Genomic DNA, 19,624 nt, shown 5'->3' with positions numbered 1-19,624 from the left:
GTTTTTGGAAGCACCCAGGGCATTAGTGTGATGCCTATTCAATGTGTAAAAGACCAGGCCAAGACAGGACAATTCTTGTACTTTCTAAACCGTCCTTTCCAAAATGCAAAATGCGGCCCATAACTCTAGAGAAAGGTAAATCATGTTCTACACCTTGCTAAATATTTGGTTGATTTCACGTGACCTAGGTTTTCTTGGCAACTATTACCATGAACGTGTCCGTTCTCTACAATTCAAAGCAATAAGTGCAACTTGTAAAAGTCAAGGTTTTTCTTTTTATTTAATACATTCTAATCAAATAGTAACAGCAGTAAATAAACACTTTTGAAAAAAAACAGGCAGGTATCCCCCTATATCTGGAAGAGAATTAAGTCAAAATATTCTACATGGTAGAAGGGAGACAACCGCTAATGTCCATGGTTAGACAATTCAAGGACAACTTGAAAATTTCTACAGCCATTTCCAAAAAGTCAATGGCAACAGGTGGGGGACACAGCTACTTGAAAGGATCAAATGTCTGTATCTACATGGTTTTGTTTTCAGGGATTGAGTTGCACCTGTAGAGCACGACATTCTTGTCTTTAGCCTTAAAGGAAAAGACCAAGTCTTTTCCATGTGCACCAGTTGGAAATAGTTCTGAGATAAGGCTCCCTTAAAACAGATTATACTACAGTACTCATTCACATGAGAGAGTTCATACATGTAGTAAGAAGTCAAATACAGGATTTCATGGTCATTTTTTTGGTTGATTCGGTTAATTGCATAAAATGAAGGATAAATACTCACAAGCGTATCTGTTTAACAAAACTCCTAGGTACATCAAGAACGCAAAAAGAGAAAATGGCCTAACGGAGACTCTGACCACCGGGCATCTAAAATTGAAGCTAAGCCTGTGTCAGCTGGAGTTCCTTCCACTGCTTCCTTCCGTCCTCCTGCATCCCCTTCTCTCCTTGCTACGGGGGCGTGGACCTTTGACCTACTAGAGAGGAACCTCAGAAAGGTGAGGTCTTCCGAGAAAACGTTCCTTTCAGCCTTTACTCGGGACATTGGATTCTAATGGAAAAGGATTAACGGGTGGGTCTTGGTCAGCCTTTACAAAGGTCAGCATCACTCCTGTGAAAATCTCTGGGGGAACTTTAAAAACCTAGCTACCTCCGCACCCATTTAAATTAGATGGACTTCAGTTGTTCTGAGAATCCCGAGGAGTTATCCAGAGCACTCACTCAAGTTTTGGTTCTCTTTGACATAGCTGCATTCGGAGAGACTCTAGACGAGGCAAGGTTAGAAAGACAGAAACACTTATACCTGGAATTTATACTCTTCCAAGTAATCTTTTAGTCTCGTTGGTAAAGGCAGTCCCCAGATGGTACCGGTACATTTGTTAATGGTGAGTCTACAGAGATGTTGGAGCGGCCGCACGGCTGTGTAGAGCGGTTTGGTCAGGTAAAGGTGGACGGTGCCGTTCCGGGGAGCTTCCGGGCCCGTCCGCTTATCCTTGCACATCTGAACATAGTAGTCAATCAGATGAACCACACTGTCAAATTGTTTAAGCTTGGACTTGACACATATGATAGAGTCCAATCTGAATTTCCCATCTTGGTATTCAATTCGCAGATTAGTTGGTCCAGCTGATGTCTTAACAGATATTGTTAGTAGGTAGTCTGAATGCGAGCTATCTCTAATCAAGAAAGTTCCTTCGGGTGCCTCTTTTAATTTCTCTTTGGCTTCATTAACAGTCATACTTCCCCAGTACCAACCTGGGGTTTTTGTTCGAAAAGAAAAAGGAGAGAGGGTGAAATAGTTATTATAAGGAATTTTTTAAAAATAGGGTCAATACTCGGCAACAGTTTCTCTAGCTCTAAGTAGAAATGGGTGAGGGAAAGTTTCCCAGAGACTAACACTTGGGGGAGAAATTTAATGAGAAGGTGGGTCCATTTTACCTTATGAACCCACACTGAGAGTCCGTTTTCAGTTTTAAAAAGTTAGCTTTCTGTTCTTTACATTCTCTGAGCATTTTTCTCCTCGTGAAACAAAACATTTGCAATGATGACAAAGCAGGATGCTTCTAGCACTATTCAAGTGAAATCAAAGTAACTTAGAAATAAATCAGAAGTTAGAAATAAAAGTCATGCCCTTACAAAAGTGGAAGGCCCGACTCCAGTAATTCCGACAGGGTAAAAACTGAAAGAACTTTTTGGAAGGTTGGTGTCCACCGCCCCCTCTCCCCGTATCTGTTCTGGGCTGCATCTCGGTTCAAAGCCCCTGGAAAGCACTGCTATTTACGTCTTTTCAAAGTGCAGACCCCGTACGACAGCTTCTGCTTGTTGCTTTGATTAAAACTGCCTTACCAGGCATTAAGAAATGAGGGAAACCCCAACTGATAATTAGTACTTCAAGTTTACAATGGGCAACTCTTTCTCGGACTTTGCCCTAATCCAAATCACAACCGTCAGTCTCCCCAGCATTCTCGATTTGATCTGCTGCGCCACCTCAGGGTCCACCCCGCTTTCAACAGGGACTTCGAGACACTCTGCATAAGAAGTCTGACAGTGTGCTCCCCACCCCCGCCCCCAGAAAACTGCTCAGATACTTGCAATCCCCCGGGCCCCCGCGGAGGGAAAGCCGGTGGTCGCACTCAAAGACCGGAACTGCAGGTGACTTTTCCCTATTCCCAGGGCCACCAAAACTTCAACTTTGCCCCAAACGGAAGCTTTGAGGATCCAGATTTTGAAAGCTTGCGTAGTTTGCCAAATCTTTTCTTTCAGACCTGAGCGAGCCCCGCATAGCGCAGGACTGCCTTTGAAACCAGCAACTCCCTGGGCGAGCGTCTGCTGAAGGCCGCGCTCTGCGCAGTGGCTCCGCGGGCCGCTTTCCTCCCGGCTCTACGGCAGCCGCCTGCACGGCAATCTGTCGGTCCTTGGAAATTGGCAGCCAAGATCCCGAGCAGCCGGGGCTGCTCCGTTCGGGAGCCGGATGCAGCTGGAGCGGCGGGCAGCGCAGCGCCCACTCGCCGCCCTCGTTCCCCGCGGAAAGGGAGGCGCCTGGCACTTTCTCCCGCCAGGGTTCAAGCCCGTGCACCGACCCCGGAGCGGTCGCAGCAAACAAAGGTTCCAGAGCCCTATGAGACTATTTCCAAGAAGCCCTTCTCGCGGTCTGCCCTTCCCTAGGCCTCCGAGTCCCTCGAGAACCACTTTTCTTTCGCATTCCCCAGGACCCTGGGCGGTGCGTGCATCCTCTCCGCGGATCCCCTGCCCCGAGGCGGGAACGGGAACCGAGGGGCGCTAGTTCCATCCCATTCTTTGCCCCCATCGCGGCCCCGCTTCCAAGCCGCGCTCCCCGCCAGCAAAGCCTGCAACCGCGTCTTTGGGGAAGCACCCCTCTCACACGCGTGGAGGCTGATCGGCTCCCTACCTGTTTGACTGAGCTCCCGTAGGGCCTTCGCCAAACGCGCCGCCTCGGGGGACGGCTCCTCCGCGGATCCCGCGGTCCCCCACTGGTTCTGCGTCCCTTCCGCGCCATTTCCGGAGGGCTCGAGGCACCGCAGGGTCATGGGAGAGGGATCACCGCAGCAAAGACAGGTGGCCACCCGCGATGGGGTCAGAGGGGGCAAGCGTCCTTCTTGGAAGTCAGGGTCTGCGGGGTATCCGAAATGGTGGAGGAGGAGGGGATTGGGGTGCTTGGGGTTCTTCCTCCCCAGGTCCCAGTGGACGGATGGCAAAGTACCCCGCAGGCGCGGTCACCCAGAGTTTGCCTGCAAAAAGAAAGTATGGGGTTGGGTCAGTCCAAATTGGACCCCTGCGGCTGGGGTGTGGGTGGGGAAATAGAGACGTGGAAAATCCCGGGGACGACTCCGCGTCTATGGCCCTGCACCATTTAACCCCAAGCATCCAGGGACTGCCCCGGCCCAGCTGTAGAGAAAGGACAGAGAGCAGGGATCCAAGACGCAGGAGTTGCGGAGGGAGAGGGAGTAGGGAAGGACAGGATGAGGGTGGGGAACAGGGTGTCTACCAGCCCGGGGCTACTGGCCGAAATCGCAGACTAGCAGAGCAGAGTCACCTGTGGGTAAGGTGGTAAATACGCCCTAGTCAAGGACAAACAGAAAAATTGTAAAGGAAAGAACAGGAGACATCCCCACATTTGCACTCCTGTATCTCACACTCTGTACAGCCCAGGGGCTCCGGGACGAAGCACCCTGAGCCGCCAACCCGCGGAGCCAAGGTGCGGAAGCTGCCGCACCCTGGCCCGGAGGCTGCCTAGCTCCCCCTCCACCAGCTTACCAGCGCCCGCGTGGGGCGGAGGTGGGGGGCGCCGCCGCGCGCAGTGGCGGCCGCTCTCGGGGCCGGGAGGCGGCGGCTACTATTGCTGCCGCCGCCGCCGGCGCTGTCGAGGAATCGACCCAAGCGCTCAACCCTCGCGGGGGCTCGGAGCTGAAACCCCGGCCGGGGCAGAAGAGGCGGCAGGGAGCGCCGCTGGACGTGTAAGACCACGATCGCCGAGCCCTTACCTCGGCCGCCGCCTCCACACCAGGCAGCCTCCCCAGCGGACATGGGGCGGGGGACCCGGGAGAGGAAGGGTGTCTGCCCGAGTTTCCCCTGTTGACTTTTAATTTGGGAACGAGATGCCTGGGGATGCGCTCTGCGGCAGCCAGAGTTCTCTGCGCGGAGAGCAAACAAAAGCGCCAGGGATCATAGCCTGGAACCCCCGGGCTCCGAAATCCCCCACCCTGGGCAGCTGCTGGCTTTCCCTCCGGCGGCGACTAAGGGGGTGGGAAGAAGAGAGGGAGGAGGAAGGAGCTAGGGCGGGAGGCAGGCGGGCGGGGAGGAGCGGCAGATCAGGTTATTAAGAGGATTATTAATTTGGATGGCAGTTTGGAGCGGGGGAGGAAACTCCGGAGACTTCCCGACGCCTAGAAGGAGCCTAAGCAAGCAGGCAGTAGCGCCCGGCCGCGGGACAGAGCCGAGGCTCCGACTGAGTCCCCGGCGGTTTGGAACTGCGGAAGCCCAGGCCGCCCGGCGCTCGCGGCCGCGCCCGGGTGCCCTCCCCGGCGACCCTCCTTGGGGAAGAGCCTTCGGGCTCCCCGGACCAGTACCTGCCGCCAGCCCCCGGCCGAGCTCCTCCCGCACCCCGGCTGCGGGCGCAGGGGATCCTGAGGCGGTGCGTGCGGGGCTCCGGGGCGCACTGTTCGCGGCCCGCGCAGCGCCGGTAGCGGCGGGCGCGGAGGCTCATGCTTCAGGGGAAACCCAAGGCCCGCGAGCCGCTGTGGAGGCGGCGAGACATGGCAAGAGTTAAACGTCTGTCCTCGGAACGGGGTGTGCGCGCGACTTCCCAGCCCCGCGCGCCTCCCTCGCTCCCCGCCTCCCTCCCGGGTCCGCGCTCTTCTTGCGCCCCGCCCGGCGGCTGCGGAGGCCGCTTTCCAGGAACTTTCCAGGAATCCACCTCACGTGACCGTGGCCCCCGCTTCTGCTTTAAAGAGGCTCCGGCACTAATGCGCAAGCTGCAGGGGAGGCGGGCTCAGAGCGGTCCGTGCGGGGCCAGGCGGCGTGGCCGCCTGAGAGTCCGTCCGCCTTCACCGCACAGCTTCCAGTGCTCGCAGGCGCGCAGGAGAAGCGCCCCTGCCACCGCCGTCCCGGCTTCGGCGTCGGGAGCCTGCACCCCCACCCTCCGCCGTGCCCGCTGTGCGCGGGGGTCTGAGAACCCAGACCTCCACGGCCCCCCGCGGGGCTCTGCCTCTCCCACCCTCCCCGCGCCTTCTCGACGCGCCCCTCCCGCCTGCACATTTTGTGAGCACGGGGTGGGAGGTCCCTGACAACGGCCCCTCTTGCTTTACAGCACAGTCATGGAGTTGGAGAGGCCCCTTTCTAGGCACTCGCGCTCCCGGGGGAGCGGCCCGGAGGCGGCGCCCTTGCCCAGGTCCTAGAAGGCGGCGAGCCGGTGGAAAGCTGCGCCTCCTTAAGCAGCTCTAGCGGCTCTCAGTCTCCTCCCCCAAGCGCTGCCACTCGCCTTCTCCCGCACCAGCCCCGCCGGGCTCCTCCCCCTCTCCTGCTCCTGCTTCTCCGTGCCGCTCCACCGTCTCCTTCCGGCTGCCCGCGCCGCTCACCTGCACTGGCTGCTGATGGGGGCGCCCTTACCTGCGCGCCCCGGGGTGCTGGGCGGCCCGCCTCGGTGCCTGCGGTCCCGGACCTCTTGCCTCGGCAATTTCCCGCCGGCCTGGCGCCCAGTGGCTGGGAATTCGGAAAGATCCCGTCACTTCCCTGCGCGGAGACCCTCACCTCCTCCCACCAGGTGGGAGGCCACCTGGCCTCAGTTGGAACTCCGCTCCTTGCCGGCATGCCCTTCTCAAAATGTGACCTACTTTAAATGTGACCTACTTTTTGAAAACCATTAACACTCAAGGGAAAACCGGATCCAAAATTTCGATAACCATTTTTCTTTGAAGTACTATTCTATTGCATCAGCGCTCAAAAGCTTGAAAGGTCAATGGCCACTTTGAGTTGTAGCAGGGGCTATGGGGAAGTTGGGCGAGGAAGGGGGAGGAGCCGTGGGGGAGGCGCGGCTCACAAACTGTGCCTGGTGCCCCCCCTGCTGGCCCTAGGAGGGAACGTAAACCAGCTTCCTGCCTTCCGGGCCGGGAGTCAGGGAGAAATTTTCTCAACAATTTTCCAGCTTTTGAGTAAATGACTAGGCAAATGGTAGGCAGGTGAACCAAGAATTGCAGGGGCATGTCTCATCTAACGAAGGGCTTTGTCGACGATAGAATCATGTGCATGGAATCGTGTTTTGTTTTTTTAGAGCCTTCCACGTGGAGGGCAGAGCTAATTCAACCCTAGTTAAAACTCCCTATATAGTAGCTGAAGGATTCTGTCCAAGTCATTTTAACTGTCTTTGGACCCTTGGCCTTTTCTATAAAATTAAGGTACCTGAATCCAGTCCTGGCTCAGGGACTGGGGTGAATGAATGAACAAATCAGACTCCATGTAGAGTTTGTGTATAGTCTGTGGCCCCGGGAATCTTTAAGAACTACTAGTCATCTACTAGGGTTCATTGTATTCTAAATTATACCATATGGCTTCTATTCCTTTCTAGAGAATCCCAGATGAAGGATGTACATTTTACAAAGATAAATTTCTACTTAATTGTCAGTTGAAATGAATCTGCCAGCAACCCTCCTTAATGGGCTTTTCTGTTGCCTCCTAACCTGCAGTTATTCCCTCTTTTGCACACACTGTTCCCTCTTCCTGGGATGCCCTTCCCCAGATTGGGTGTGTGGCCAGCTCTCATCATTTAGGTCCCGGCTCAAAGTCTACCTCGACAGACAGTCATCATCCACAAAAATTACAGTGAGCACAATGCCAGCTGTAGGGGCACCAAACTTTGTAGCAAAGTAAGATTTCGACTTTTGTTTCTGAAATGTCTCCAGCCATGCCCAGCATTTTGTTGGCCTTTTTAATCCCCGATAAAGACATAGGGGAGCCTCTTAGGAAAATATTTATGGGATCATGTTAAGTGAGAAAAAGTAGAATATGAAATTATATCTATGCTATGATTACAACTTTATACAATTATGTATGCCTGTGAGCAAAAGCAGAAGGAAATGTGAAGAAATGAAAGCAGCTGTTTTTAGGGTGGCAGGATATGGGTGAATTTTTAAATTTGGATTTCCTAATGCTTTTCCAGTATTTTTTTTTTTTTTAAGATTTTATTTATTTGACAGAGAGCACAAGCAGGGGGAGCAGGAGAGAGAGAAATAGGCTCCCTGCTGAGCAGGGAGCCGGATGTGGGGCTCCATCTCAGGACTCCGGGATCATGACCTGAGCCAAAGGCAGATGCCTCACCGACTGAGCCACCCAGATGCCCCCTTTTCCAGTATTTCTGATACAGTTATCATTTTCCAAAACTACATATGGATCAGTGTCTTCAATGACTCAAAGGGAGCAGAGTATAGTTTGTAGAGCTTAGGACCCCAGTCCTGATGGCTCTCTCTCCTGAGCTCCCAGACCTGCCACTCAGCATTGCCTTCCAGGTACCTAATAGACATCCCCGGTCTAACATGTCCCAAACTGAGACCTGATGATTTCTTAAAACAACCCCCCTTTAAGACAAAAGCAATTCCTCCTTCATTTCCCCCCATCTCTGAAAAATGTCATTTCTAGACTTCGGTTGCTCTGGCTAAAAGCCTTCAAGTCATCCTTGACTGCTCTTTTTCCCAGAGCCCACATCCCATGTGTTGGCCAATCCTTCAACTCTGATGTCACAATAAACCCAGAACTGAAGCCCTTGCCACATTTCCAGCATACACTGGCCCAAGCCTGGCTTACCAGTTTCAGCCCAGCTGGCGGCTACAGCCTCTTGCTGGCACCCTTGTCCCTCCCTTGTCAGTCTTCCTGACAGAGTGGTGAGAATAATCCTGTTTAAACCAAGCCATGGCATGTCCGTCCTCTGCTCCAATCCAAATGGCTACATCACCCCAGAGTGAATAACAAAATCCGAGTAGCCACTCACAACATCCTACAAGATCTGGTTCCATTTACTTCCCTGATCTCGTCCCCTACTGCTCTGTTCCTTAATCGTTGCTTAGGACGCAGTGGACTCCTTGCCGTTCCCAAGACAGACTGCACTTGCTCTTTCCTCAAAGCCTTCTGTGCTGCCTCCCTGACCCAGGACGCTCTTCCTTCAGACAACCGCATGGTTTGCTCCCTTACTTCCTCAGACCTCTATTCAGGGCCACCTTAGTGAGACTTTGCCTGCCCACCCTATTCAAAATCGACCTGCCGCCTCCACAAGCCTTTTTCTCTCTTTGCTGTTCCAGTTTTCTCCTTCATGCTGATCACTATCTAACCTAGCTTATATCTTATTTACTGGTCTGGTTTCCTGTCTTTCTCCTGCACTAGAGTGTGAGTTTCATGAGGACAAGTATTTGGATTTGCACTGTTCCCAGCTATGACTCAGCAGCTCGAACAGTCCCCAGCATGTGGCAACCATTCCATGTGACCGCTGGATGAGCCAATGGCTGGGTGGACAGTGCTTTAGCAGGTGGCTTTCAAGCTGCACTGCCCAGGCATGGGTCCTCACTCTGCCACCACTTGCTACATGAGTGAACTTAGGCAAATCAGTCAGCATTGGAGTTCCAGTATTATGGACATAGGGTGCACCTGGGTGGTTCAGTCATTAAGCATCTGCTTTCAGCTCAAGTCATGATCCCAAGGTCCTGGGATCGAGTCGTCACTACCGCATTGGGCTCCCTGCTCCGCGGGGGACCTGCTTCTCCTTCTCCCACTCCCCCTGCTTGTGTTCCCTCTCTTGCTGTGTCTCTGTCAAAAAAAATACAATCTTAAAAAAATACTGGAACTTACCTTATAGGGCCGTGGTGACAATAGAATGTGATCACTATACCTCGTTATCTGTAGCTCTGTAAATCTCTATCTCATCTCTGTTCTGTTCAGTGGGGCAGATGCCTGGCTGCGGTGGGGAACCATCATTCTACTTGAAGAGGGAAGGGAGGGTGATTTTCACAAAGCTGGAGAATTCCTTCTGTTGTCCGCATTGGGGAATTGCCGAGGCTCGAACATCTCTGCGTGCCAACCTCAGACTGGCTGTCCTTGGTGTGCAATGCAGCTGTTCTGGTACGGGAGTTGGCAAACGCTCTACACTGAGCTTTTGCAGAGCTGCAGAGAGTTTTTTAGTTCTTGTCTTAGGAGTGGGGGAGCTACAGGATGATCATTGCCACCATCTCTTCCTTTTAAACTTGGCCAGGTCACTGTCACCACCACAACAACCACCACACATCTCCCACCCTCACGAATCCCTGCAGTTCTGGAACCCATGCCTCTAGAGAACAGGGGACACAGGTTAGTCAACAGAAGTATCTCATTCCCCTGGACATGGGGTTTCTTTCCAGAATCACAGCCTAAGCAGGTTATTTTCTTAGGATTTGATATAAGTGCTACAAGAGGAATGATCCCTCCCTTCTGAGATGACGGGGAGTAATGACCATGGAAGCCAACTTTTCTGCCACGTGGGAGCCCATCAAAGAATAGAAGCAACAGAGAGGAAAGCAGGGCTCAGGTTTGAGGGAGAGGAAGAGATTCCTGAGTACTTGACTCTGATATGCCTGGGGCAGCCCCACCCTTGGCCTTCTCAGATACCGGAGCTAATGAGTTAATTTTTCCCTACCTTGTGTGTTTGGGTTGCTGTAACTTGTAATCAAAGATGCTCTTGTGGGGTGTGGTGAGTTGGATGGGGAGGAATCCATGGTAGGGAATGGGAAGAGAATTGAGAAGAAGAAGAAGAGAGCCGTCTTCTACGTGATGAACATCTCTTACTTCTCTTCTGGTGCTTCTCAGTACCAATTCCATTTTGCAATGTCCTGCTTGCTCGAGCCCCATAACGGAGGATATTCCCTGGTGTCCTGGCTGGCTTCAGTGCTCTGGGTCAGGGACTGCAAGAGGGAAAAGCCAGGAAGATGGCTTTCCCCTAGACTTCTAGGACCCAGGAGCTTGGGAGATGGCCATGGCCTTCATCTTTCTATGCACAGAAGTTGAGGGGAATCACATTCTAGGATAGTGGCTTTTAGTATAAGGTCAGAGATCTCTCAAAAATTCTAGTAAAATCTATGGACCAGAGTGGGTCATATTTGATCCTTTAGGCTATTAGGGTTGGTGTGCCAAGATTCTTTTTTTAAATGAATCAAATTAAAATTCTGGAGATTTCACCCCAAAGTGATCCAGATTTGAGGGAGATCCATTCCCTCAAGGTGGTGATCAGCTAAAGCAGGGTTGTGGCTGCCCCTATTAATGGCTCATTCACCATAGCCCTCCTGTTTACCACAGTCCTCACCATCCCTTGTTGTCTTCCCAACACTGAACATTACTTGTCATCTGTCATCACCTTTGCACTGTTGTCTCTCTTATGGTGAAGAACTATTTCTCGGGACCCAAGTCTCTACCCGAAACAAGGAAATAAAAGATCCAAAAGACTGGGTATTTCAAGACCAATTGGTGAGACCTTATTTCTCCAAGAAAGTGAAATATATTCCAGTATGTCTAATAAGCCAAGGGTGGCCATGTTGTCATACCTGACCTATTTCATTTTTTTGCATGCCTATTTGCATACAGTCTCCATCCAAGACTTTCTCTGCAGAAAAATGTTCTGGAAGCACAGATTTAGGGGATCAGTGGACAATCTGAAGGCTGACTGTGAATCCCGAGGGTCCTCTTGACCTCAGGTGAGAACCCTGTCCTAAGGGTGATGGCTGCCATGGATATCCTGCTCCGGAGAGAAAAGTCTGCCTTCCTCGTGGTAGGGATTCTCTTTATTGCAACTGGTCTATATAGTCAGAAGATCATCAATTATGGGACACCTGGGTGGCTCAGTCGGTTAAGCATCTGCCTTCAGCTCGGATCATGGTCTTGGGGTCCTAGGATCAAGTTCCACGTTTGGGTGGGGGGGGGTCCCTGCTCAGCGGGGAGCCTGCTTCTCCCTTTCCCTCTGCTACTCCACCTGCTTGTGTGCTCACTCTCTCTCTCTGACAAATAAATAAATAAAATCTTTAAAAAAAAAAAAAAAGATTATCAACTATAAGATGGGTTCCAGAAAGGACATTATTTCAGTAGTGCAGAATAATTTTCTTCATCTACTTTCTTCTCCCTCACAATGTTCTAATCCTCTGACTTCTTCGTTTCTCAAACACACCAAGCCTAAGCCAGGGCCTTTGTACTTGTTCTCTCTGAAATGTTCTTTCCCCAAAATTCGCATGGAATCACTTCCTCACTTTGTTCAGGTCTTACACAGAGATGCCTCCCCTTTCTTATCAGTGACCATTTCTTTCTCCTGCTTTGTTTTTAATTTCAGCACCTACTACTACCAGACATGATAATGGTTTTTATTTGTCATTTGTTTCATGTCTCTTTCCCCTTGGAATATAAGCAGAGACTTTGTCTATAAAATCACTACTGTGTTCCCAGTGCCTAAAGAAGCTTCTGGCCCCTAGTAGTATAAAATTATTGAATGAATGAATGAATGAATGAATGAATTGAATGCATCTACAAGTAAGGAAACTGAAACGCTTCTACTCCCTTCTTTCTGGCCTGAGTGCCTTGATCTTCCCCACCTAGATGTGCTTCTCACCCTAAACTGTGGTTTCACCTTTGGACTCTGGTCTTCTACCAAGGGGAACTTAGCTGTTTTAGAACTTCTCCTTAATCTCCTGGAGCCTGATGTCACAACTATGATACTCAGTAGACAGCAACGTGAGGGACTCACCCACTTATGAAACATTCATGAGGACTTAAATGTTCCAGGCCTTGGGACAAATATAATTCAGCCCACTCTTTTTTTTTTTTTTTTAAAGATTTTATTTATTTATTTGGCAGACAGAGATCACAAGTAGGCAGAGAGGCAGGCAGAGAGGGAGGAGGAAGCAGGCTCCCCGCTAAGCAGAGAGCCTAATTCAGCCCACTCTTAAGGGGGTCTCCGTTTAGTGAGAGAGACGCCGCTGACCATTCATTCTAACAAAGGGTTAAAAGTCATGGAGAAAAGCGCACACTGGTTTTGCAAACAGCTGGGAAGGAAGCACCACTCCAAACCACCTTGGGAAGTCCAGAAAGGCATCACAGGAGAGGGGATCTTATTCAAGTCCCTTAACTTCTCTGGATTCTTGTTTTCCCACAAAAAATGTGGATTCCATGACCATTAGGTTTCCTTCTCATTCAAATCACCCTCCAACCCCTGTTCCACGACCTCCTGAAGAGCAACTGCCGGTGTCATTAGACCCAAGCCTGGGTGGCTTAGGTATGTTTGATTTTCCAGAGAAGTTCACAAAGGTCAGGGCCTGGAATGATGATGTGGTAAGTGGAGCAGTCCGAAGAAATACCTGTTAGTAAATAACAAACACGGCTCCTGGCTTAGTCATGGAATTCTGAGAAGAACCAGCCCCCAGTGAACCAGTCTGGAGATTGGCAGTCACGGATGAGACTAACTTTAACCTAAGGCATGTGGCAACTCGGAATAACACAAACAGTCACCACCACCGGGAGCCACAGGACAACCTCCATATACTTTCCACACTGAAAGGCCAGCGTGCTCACCTAGCACATTCAAACGACAATGGTCATGCCCCAGATAATGGAAACCAATGTAAAACCTTCGATTCCCCTGTATATGATGGCTTAAATCTCTCTTCACCAATATATTATAGCCTATACCCGATTTTATTCTTAAAACACTTAGTGGTTAAAAAAAAATGCCAGTGTGCATGTGAATAAATAAAGCCAAAGTAGATTAAATAGGTTGTTCTGTACTTATAAACAAACCGTCCTTAGGAAAACAGTATAGGGTTTAATATGAACAAAGAAAACTCTTTAAATGGAAAAGGAGCTTGGAGGGTAAGTTACTTTTCAAATAAGTCCTTCAAATCACTTAAAGTGCTATTCCAACAAATGTGGCTGTAATATTTTCAAAGGTTATTGACAGTATTTGAACAAAAGCAAGTGATAAAGAGTCAAGGGGGAAAGTTAGTTTCCTTTGTTTTGGAAAATATAAATATATAAAGCCATCAGAATATATAAAGAAGATAATATATGAATGACCCATTTGGATATATTCCAGGAAGGTCAGGTTTGTAACAATGAAGAAATTGTTACACTTTGTATGTGCCAATAATTCTAAAATAACACAAAAATGAAGTCTTATTTCTTATAAAATTAAAAAATTAAAAAAAATAACTCTGTGAACATCATGCTGGAAAGTCCTGTCATTTTTCCCTTTGGCTTTTCAGTGTTGCTGAGAAGGCTTTTATTTCAAGTTCTCCTTTTTTCTTCCCTCCCATTTTTTTAAAATGTATTTAATGCAGAGAGAGATCACAAGTAGGCAGAGAGGCAGGCGGGGGCAGGCAGGGGCAGGCGGGGGCAGGCGGGGGCAAGCGGGGGCAGGCGGGGGCAAGCAGGGGCAGGCGGGGGCAAGCGGGGGCAGGCGGGGGGAAGGTGGGGGGAGGCGGGGTGGGGTGGGGCAAGAGGCTCCCTGCTGAGCAGAGAGCCCAACCTGGGACTTGATCCCAGGACCTTGAGACCATGACCTGAGCTGAAGGCAGAGGCTTAACCCACTGAGCCACCCAGGTGCCCCTTTCCTCCCATTTTTAAAACCAATACTTAAAAGAGGCAAATTTGTCTCACAATGTCATCAGATAAATCCTTGTATTTCATGACAAAGTTTTAGTAGCCCAAAGTCTACCATGCCTTCTGTTGTGCCACTAGCACCTAGTTTCCCCTGCCCCACACTCATTACCAACCAGATTAGTTCTATTGTAATCTGTTGATTCCAGCCATTTAATAGACACAAATAAAGATGGAATAATAATGATGATATAATAAATAGAGATGGTATGAATAAATAAATATCACTGATAACAGCTGGGAAATCAGAAGACAGTTATGACAATGTCTCACACAGAGATAAGTTGCTACAAAAGAATAAAACATTAAATCCTGCTTAAAAAAATGCATAAGTTGTATAGTCCTATCTCTATTTAAGAAATAGATTACAGATTCAGAAAGCTTCACTGGTAAATTTTACCAAATGCTAAGAGATAACACCTATTCTTCAAAAAATTTTCTTAAAAAGTAAACATGGGCATTTCACAATTCCTTCCAGGAAGCCAGCATCTTTCTAGATACCAAAGAGAGATAAGATGGCAAAGAAAACTACAGACTAATATCTCTCAAAAGCACAATCATAAAATATTAGCAAATTGAATCAGAATATATAAAGAAGATAATATATGAATGACCCATTTGGATATATTCCAGGAAGCTCAGGCAGGTTCAATACTCAAAATCAGCCAGTAATTCACAAACACAACAGATTAAAATAGTAAAATCATATAGTTATCTTAATATATGAAAAAAAAGCATTTATAAAATTCAACATACATCCATCACAAAAAAAATTTCAGCAAACTAAGAATAGAAGGGAACTTCCTCAATCTGACAAACTTTATCTACAAAAGAAAAACCCAGCTAACACCACATAATGGTGATAGATTAAATGCTTTCCCCCTAAGATTGGGAAGAATACAAGAATGTACATTCTTACAACTTCTTTTCACTATTGTGATGGAGATGCTGACCTGTGCATTAAGACAAGAAAATAAATAAAAGTATATAGATTGTAAAGGAAGAAGTAAAAATGTCTTCAGTTGCAAACAGCATAATCATCTACATAGAAAATTCTAAGGGATCAAAAGTACAAATAGTTACTACAATAAATATGTGAGTTTAGCTAAGTTTCAGGATACAAGGTCAGTACAAAAAATAAATCGTTTTTCTATTCACTAGCAACAAACTATTGGAAATAGAAAATGTTAGAAATATAATCTACAACAGGTTTAAAAGCATGGAATAGTTAGAGTTAAATGTAATCTAATATGTGCAAGAGTGGTACATGAAAAAGAAAAAAAAATTTTTAAGATTTTATTTATTTATTTGTCAGAGAGAGAGAACAAGAGAGCGAGCACAAGCAGGGAGAACAGCAGGCAGAGGAAGAAGTAGGCTCCCTGCCGAGCAAGGAGCCCAGTGTAGGGGTGGATCCTGAGACCCTGAGATCATGGCCTGAGACAAAGGTGGATGCTTAATGACTGAGCCACCCAGGCATCCCAAAAAAGAAAATTTTTAATGCTGAAAAAAGTTAAGGAAAATTAAGCAAATGAAAAAAGAGGCCATGCTCATGGATGGGAAGGGTTGATATTGTGAAGCTGTCATTCTCCCTAAATTGATCTATAGCTACAACACAATCCTAAACAAAACTTAAACAACCCTTTTTGTTGTGTTGTAGAAATCAACAAACTGATTCTATAGGAAATGCAAAGGACCTAGAAATCATTTTTGAGAAAGAATAATAAAGGTAGAAGATTCACTCTGATTTGATGATTTCTTTTCTTTTTTTTTTTTTTTTAAGATTTCATTTATTTGTTTGAGAAAGAGAGAGAGAACGCACAAGCAGGGGGAGCAGCAGAGGGATACTCAGAAGCAGGCTCTCTGCTGAGCACAGAGCCCAATGCGAGGCTTAATCCCAGGACCCCGGGATCATGACTTGAGCTCAAGGCAGAGACTTAATTGCCTGAGCCACCCAGGAGCCCCTTGAAGATTTATTCTAAAGCTATAATAATCAAGACAGAGTAGTACTGACCTAAAGATGGTAATATAGATCAGGGAAACAGACTAGAGTCCAGAAATAGATCCACCAAAATATAGTCAACTGATTTTGAACAAGTAATTTGATGAAGAAAGGATTGTTTTTCAATGGTGCAGGAACAATTGGGACATCTGTACACCAGAAAAATGAACCTTGGCCCTTACTTCATACCATACACACACATTAATTTTAAATGGATCATAGACCTAAATGAAAGAGACAAAATTATAAAGCTCTGAGAAAATACTGGAGAAACTCTTATTACCTTGGGTCAGGCAAAGTTTTCTTAGATAGGACACAAACATCACAAAAGGTAAAAAAAAAAAAAAAAGAAAGAAAGAAAGAAAGAAAGAAAGAAAGAAAGAAAGAAAGAAAGAAAATTGATACATTAGGACTTCATCAAAATGAAAAATTTCTGTTCTTCAAAAGATAATATGAGTATTTCTCAACAAAGCTGTTTTAAAAAGACAATGTTAAGAAAATTTTTAGGGGTGCCTGGGTGGCTCAGTCAGTTAATCATTTGCCTTCTGCTCAGGGATTTGGGGACAGGGTCCCGCATCTGGCTTCCTGCTCCGTGGGGGCATCTGCTTCTCCCTCTGCCCGCTGCTCCCCTGCTTGGGCTCATGCGCTCTCTCGCTCACTCTCTCTCTCTTTCAAATAAATAAGACCTTTAAAAAAAGGAAAAAGAAAAATTTTTTAAACTACAGACTAGGGAAACTATTAGAAAATTCTGTATCTGATAGTAGACATTCTAGATACAAGAATACTCATAAAGAACCTTTACAACTCAAGAAGAATATATAAAAATCCAATTAAAATGTGGTCAAAATATTTAAATAGACACTTTCATCACAGAATATATATATATATAAACAACAAATTAGTTATTAAAAGATGCTAATTTGAATTTAGAGAAATCTAAATTAAAACATGATAAAATGCCATTGTGCACCCACTAGAACGTCTAAAATTTAAAAGACTGACATTACCAAACACTGGCCGGCATACGAAGCAACTCAAACTCTCAGATTGCTGGTGAGAAGGGGAAATGGCAAAACCACTTGAAAATAGCTTAGTGGTTTCTTATAAAATCAGACATACACTGCTTCTGTTTAACAACAATATTACCCCCAGGTATTTATGCAAGAGAAATGATTTCATATGTCTACACAAAGGCCCGTACATGAATGTTCATAACAATCTTAGTCATAATAGCTATAGACTGGAAACAACCCAAATGCTCAGCAACAGGTAAATAAGTTAAAAAATTGTACTATATCCAGACCATAGAATAATATTCAGCAATTAAAAAAATTTTTGAAAAAAGAGCAAACTACCAACACATGCAACAATTTGAATTAGTCTCAAGAGCAGTATGTTAAGTATGAGAAGCCAGGCACAAAAGGCTAGATATTATAAGATTCCATTTACCTGATTTTTTGGAAAACAGATTAGATGTTGCCAGGAAATGGGAATGGATGAGGAGACTGACCACAAGAGAGCATGGGGAGACTTTTGAACTTGGTAGAAAGATTTTACATCTTGAACAAGGCAGCAATTACATGACTGTATACAACTGACAAAATTTATTGAACAATACACTCTAAAGGCGTAAACTTTATTTTATGTAAATTATTCCCCAATAACCCTGACTCTTAAAAAGGTAAAACTGAGGAATAACTAACTTGGAGAGGAACAAAAAAGGAGGAAATGCTGAAATTTGGACATTATTCAGTCTAAGAAGTCAATGTACCTGGAAGATTCCATCATTGAATAACCTTCCTTTCCTCGAACCCACATTTTGGCACCGGTACAGAGTGCTCACCCTAGAAAGACAAATAAGAAAGGTTACGAGTGATTTTTTTTTAAATCCCTACTACTTAAAGGTCTTGACACATACCCTCAACCCCCACCTTAATTCAAGTGATTCAAGAAAGAGAATAGTTCAGGATCATTGAAATTAAAGATAAGAAAAGATACTGATTTACCTTTAGTACAAAAACAGATTAAAAATAGCACTCTTGGGTGCCTGGGTGGCTCAGGGGTTAAAGCCTCTGCCTTTGGCTCAGGTCATGATCCCAGGGTCCTGGGATGGAGCCCCCCGCATGGGGCTCTCTGCTCAGCGGGAAGCCTTCCTCTCCCTCCCCTCTCTGCCTGCCTCTCTGCCTACTTGTGATCTCTGTCTGTTAAATAAATAAATAAAATCTTTAAAAAAATAGCACTCTTAATAGATCTTAAATGCTATAACCACAAAAAAATAATACTACAGGACAGGAGTGGTAATCATGTTCCAATATATAAATGTATGAAATCAACCTGTGGTTTACCCTAAACTTACACAATGTTATATGTCAATTATATCTCAATTTTAAGAAATAAAAATAAACAGATAAAAAACAAAAATACCACTCCTACATTCTTCCCATTGCAAGGACCTTTTCTTATCTGTCATTTCACTGGCCTCTTCATTCTTCAGGTCTCAGCTAAGTCATTATTTCCTTTGGGAAGCCTTCGGTAACCACCCAAGCCTGGGGTCCCCCTCTGAATGTTCCCAGGGCATCTCAGCTTCTGGGTAAGTGAACACCCACCACTTCTTTGTAATTGCTTGTTTTCCCCACTAGTCTTATATTCCACAAACCAAAGGCCGTATCTTATCTGTCTTATTTACTGTAGTAACTGTACTAGTAGTATCAGTAATAGCAGAATAGTAGTAATGAGAATATGGACTAATGTTTATCAGAAGAATACCTGTTAATATTTAAAGTACCTAAGGGTTTTGCTGTATTAACCGATGTTTTAAAACTTTTTAAAGATTTTTTTTTTTAGCTCATGTCTACACCTAACATGGGGCTCAAACCTGTAACCCTGAGATCAAGAGTTACACGCTCCACCGACGAAGCCAGCCGGGTGGCCCTGATATAGGAACTCCCATCTAGACTTCACAGTTACAGGTAGAGCCTATTATTCAAGGTAGGTCCTATTATTATCACATTTCACTGATGAGGAAGCTAAAATATAGAGAACCAAGGGACTCGCTTGAGGTGGACATTCTAAGAAGGGTGTCGATAAACAACCACCGCCGTGTACTGTTGTTTACTGCTCCCTAGTTCCTAGCACGGGGCCCAGCAGAGAAAAGATGTTCCCTAAATGTTTGCAGAATTGATTTGAGGTGAGGAGGTTGTAGTCGAGCTGGCAGCTCCTATCTGGCAGAGAGGAGAGGACAGGCAGGCAATCTTGCAAACACCGTGTACCTACACCAGGCTTATGCACAGGGACACAATGGTGAAAACACTCTCCAGCAAAGCTGTCCCAATGCCTGAATGGGCTCCAGACTCTCAGAGCAGCTCCAGAAAGATTTCCAGGTATGATTCATTTTATTTCCAGGAGCCATGCTCTAGACACAGCCCTAGAATCCCCCTTCCTGACTGATCTCACCCTGTGC

General features: G+C 46.7%; 1 protein-coding gene across 5 annotated transcripts; it reads right to left on the bottom strand.

The window, feature by feature from the left end:
- Nucleotides 1-255: 255 nt before the first annotated feature.
- On the bottom strand, nt 256-17,955 carry SOCS2 (suppressor of cytokine signaling 2). 5 transcript variants are annotated; one of them, XM_032874224.1, is made up of 3 exons: nt 17,936-17,955; nt 3,412-3,751; nt 256-1,757 (listed from the first exon to the last, which is right to left on the bottom strand). In XM_032874224.1, the coding sequence occupies exons 2-3, from the start codon at nt 3,548-3,550 to the stop codon at nt 1,300-1,302; spliced, it is 597 nt and encodes a 198-aa protein (XP_032730115.1). In that variant the 5' UTR covers nt 3,551-3,751; nt 17,936-17,955; the 3' UTR covers nt 256-1,299. The 5 variants fall into 5 exon arrangements, with proteins under 5 accessions (XP_032730115.1, XP_032730113.1, XP_032730112.1 ...); XM_032874222.1 differs by lacking the exon at nt 17,936-17,955 and adding an exon at nt 6,098-6,116; XM_032874221.1 differs by lacking the exon at nt 17,936-17,955 and adding an exon at nt 5,090-5,441.
- Between the last annotated feature and the right edge of the window lie 1,669 nt (nt 17,956-19,624).

The sequence above is a fragment of the Lontra canadensis genome, unplaced genomic scaffold (assembly GCF_010015895.1).
Source record: "Lontra canadensis isolate GAN:19392208 unplaced genomic scaffold, GSC_riverotter_1.0 scaffold52, whole genome shotgun sequence".
Lineage (NCBI taxonomy): Eukaryota > Metazoa > Chordata > Mammalia > Carnivora > Mustelidae > Lontra > Lontra canadensis.
Note: the sequence above shows the minus strand (reverse complement) of the source record. Positions and strands in the feature narration are given on the sequence as shown.

Excerpts from the sequence above, each read along its gene's own strand:
- SOCS2 (XM_032874224.1), bottom strand. The coding sequence starts at position 3,550 with ATGACCCTGCGGTGCCTCGAGCCCTCCGGAAATGGCGCGGAAGGGACG. Across the intron at positions 1,758-3,411 it reads ACGGGAGCTCAGTCAAACAG|GTTGGTACTGGGGAAGTATG; the intron begins GTAGGGAGCCGA and ends CAAAAACCCCAG.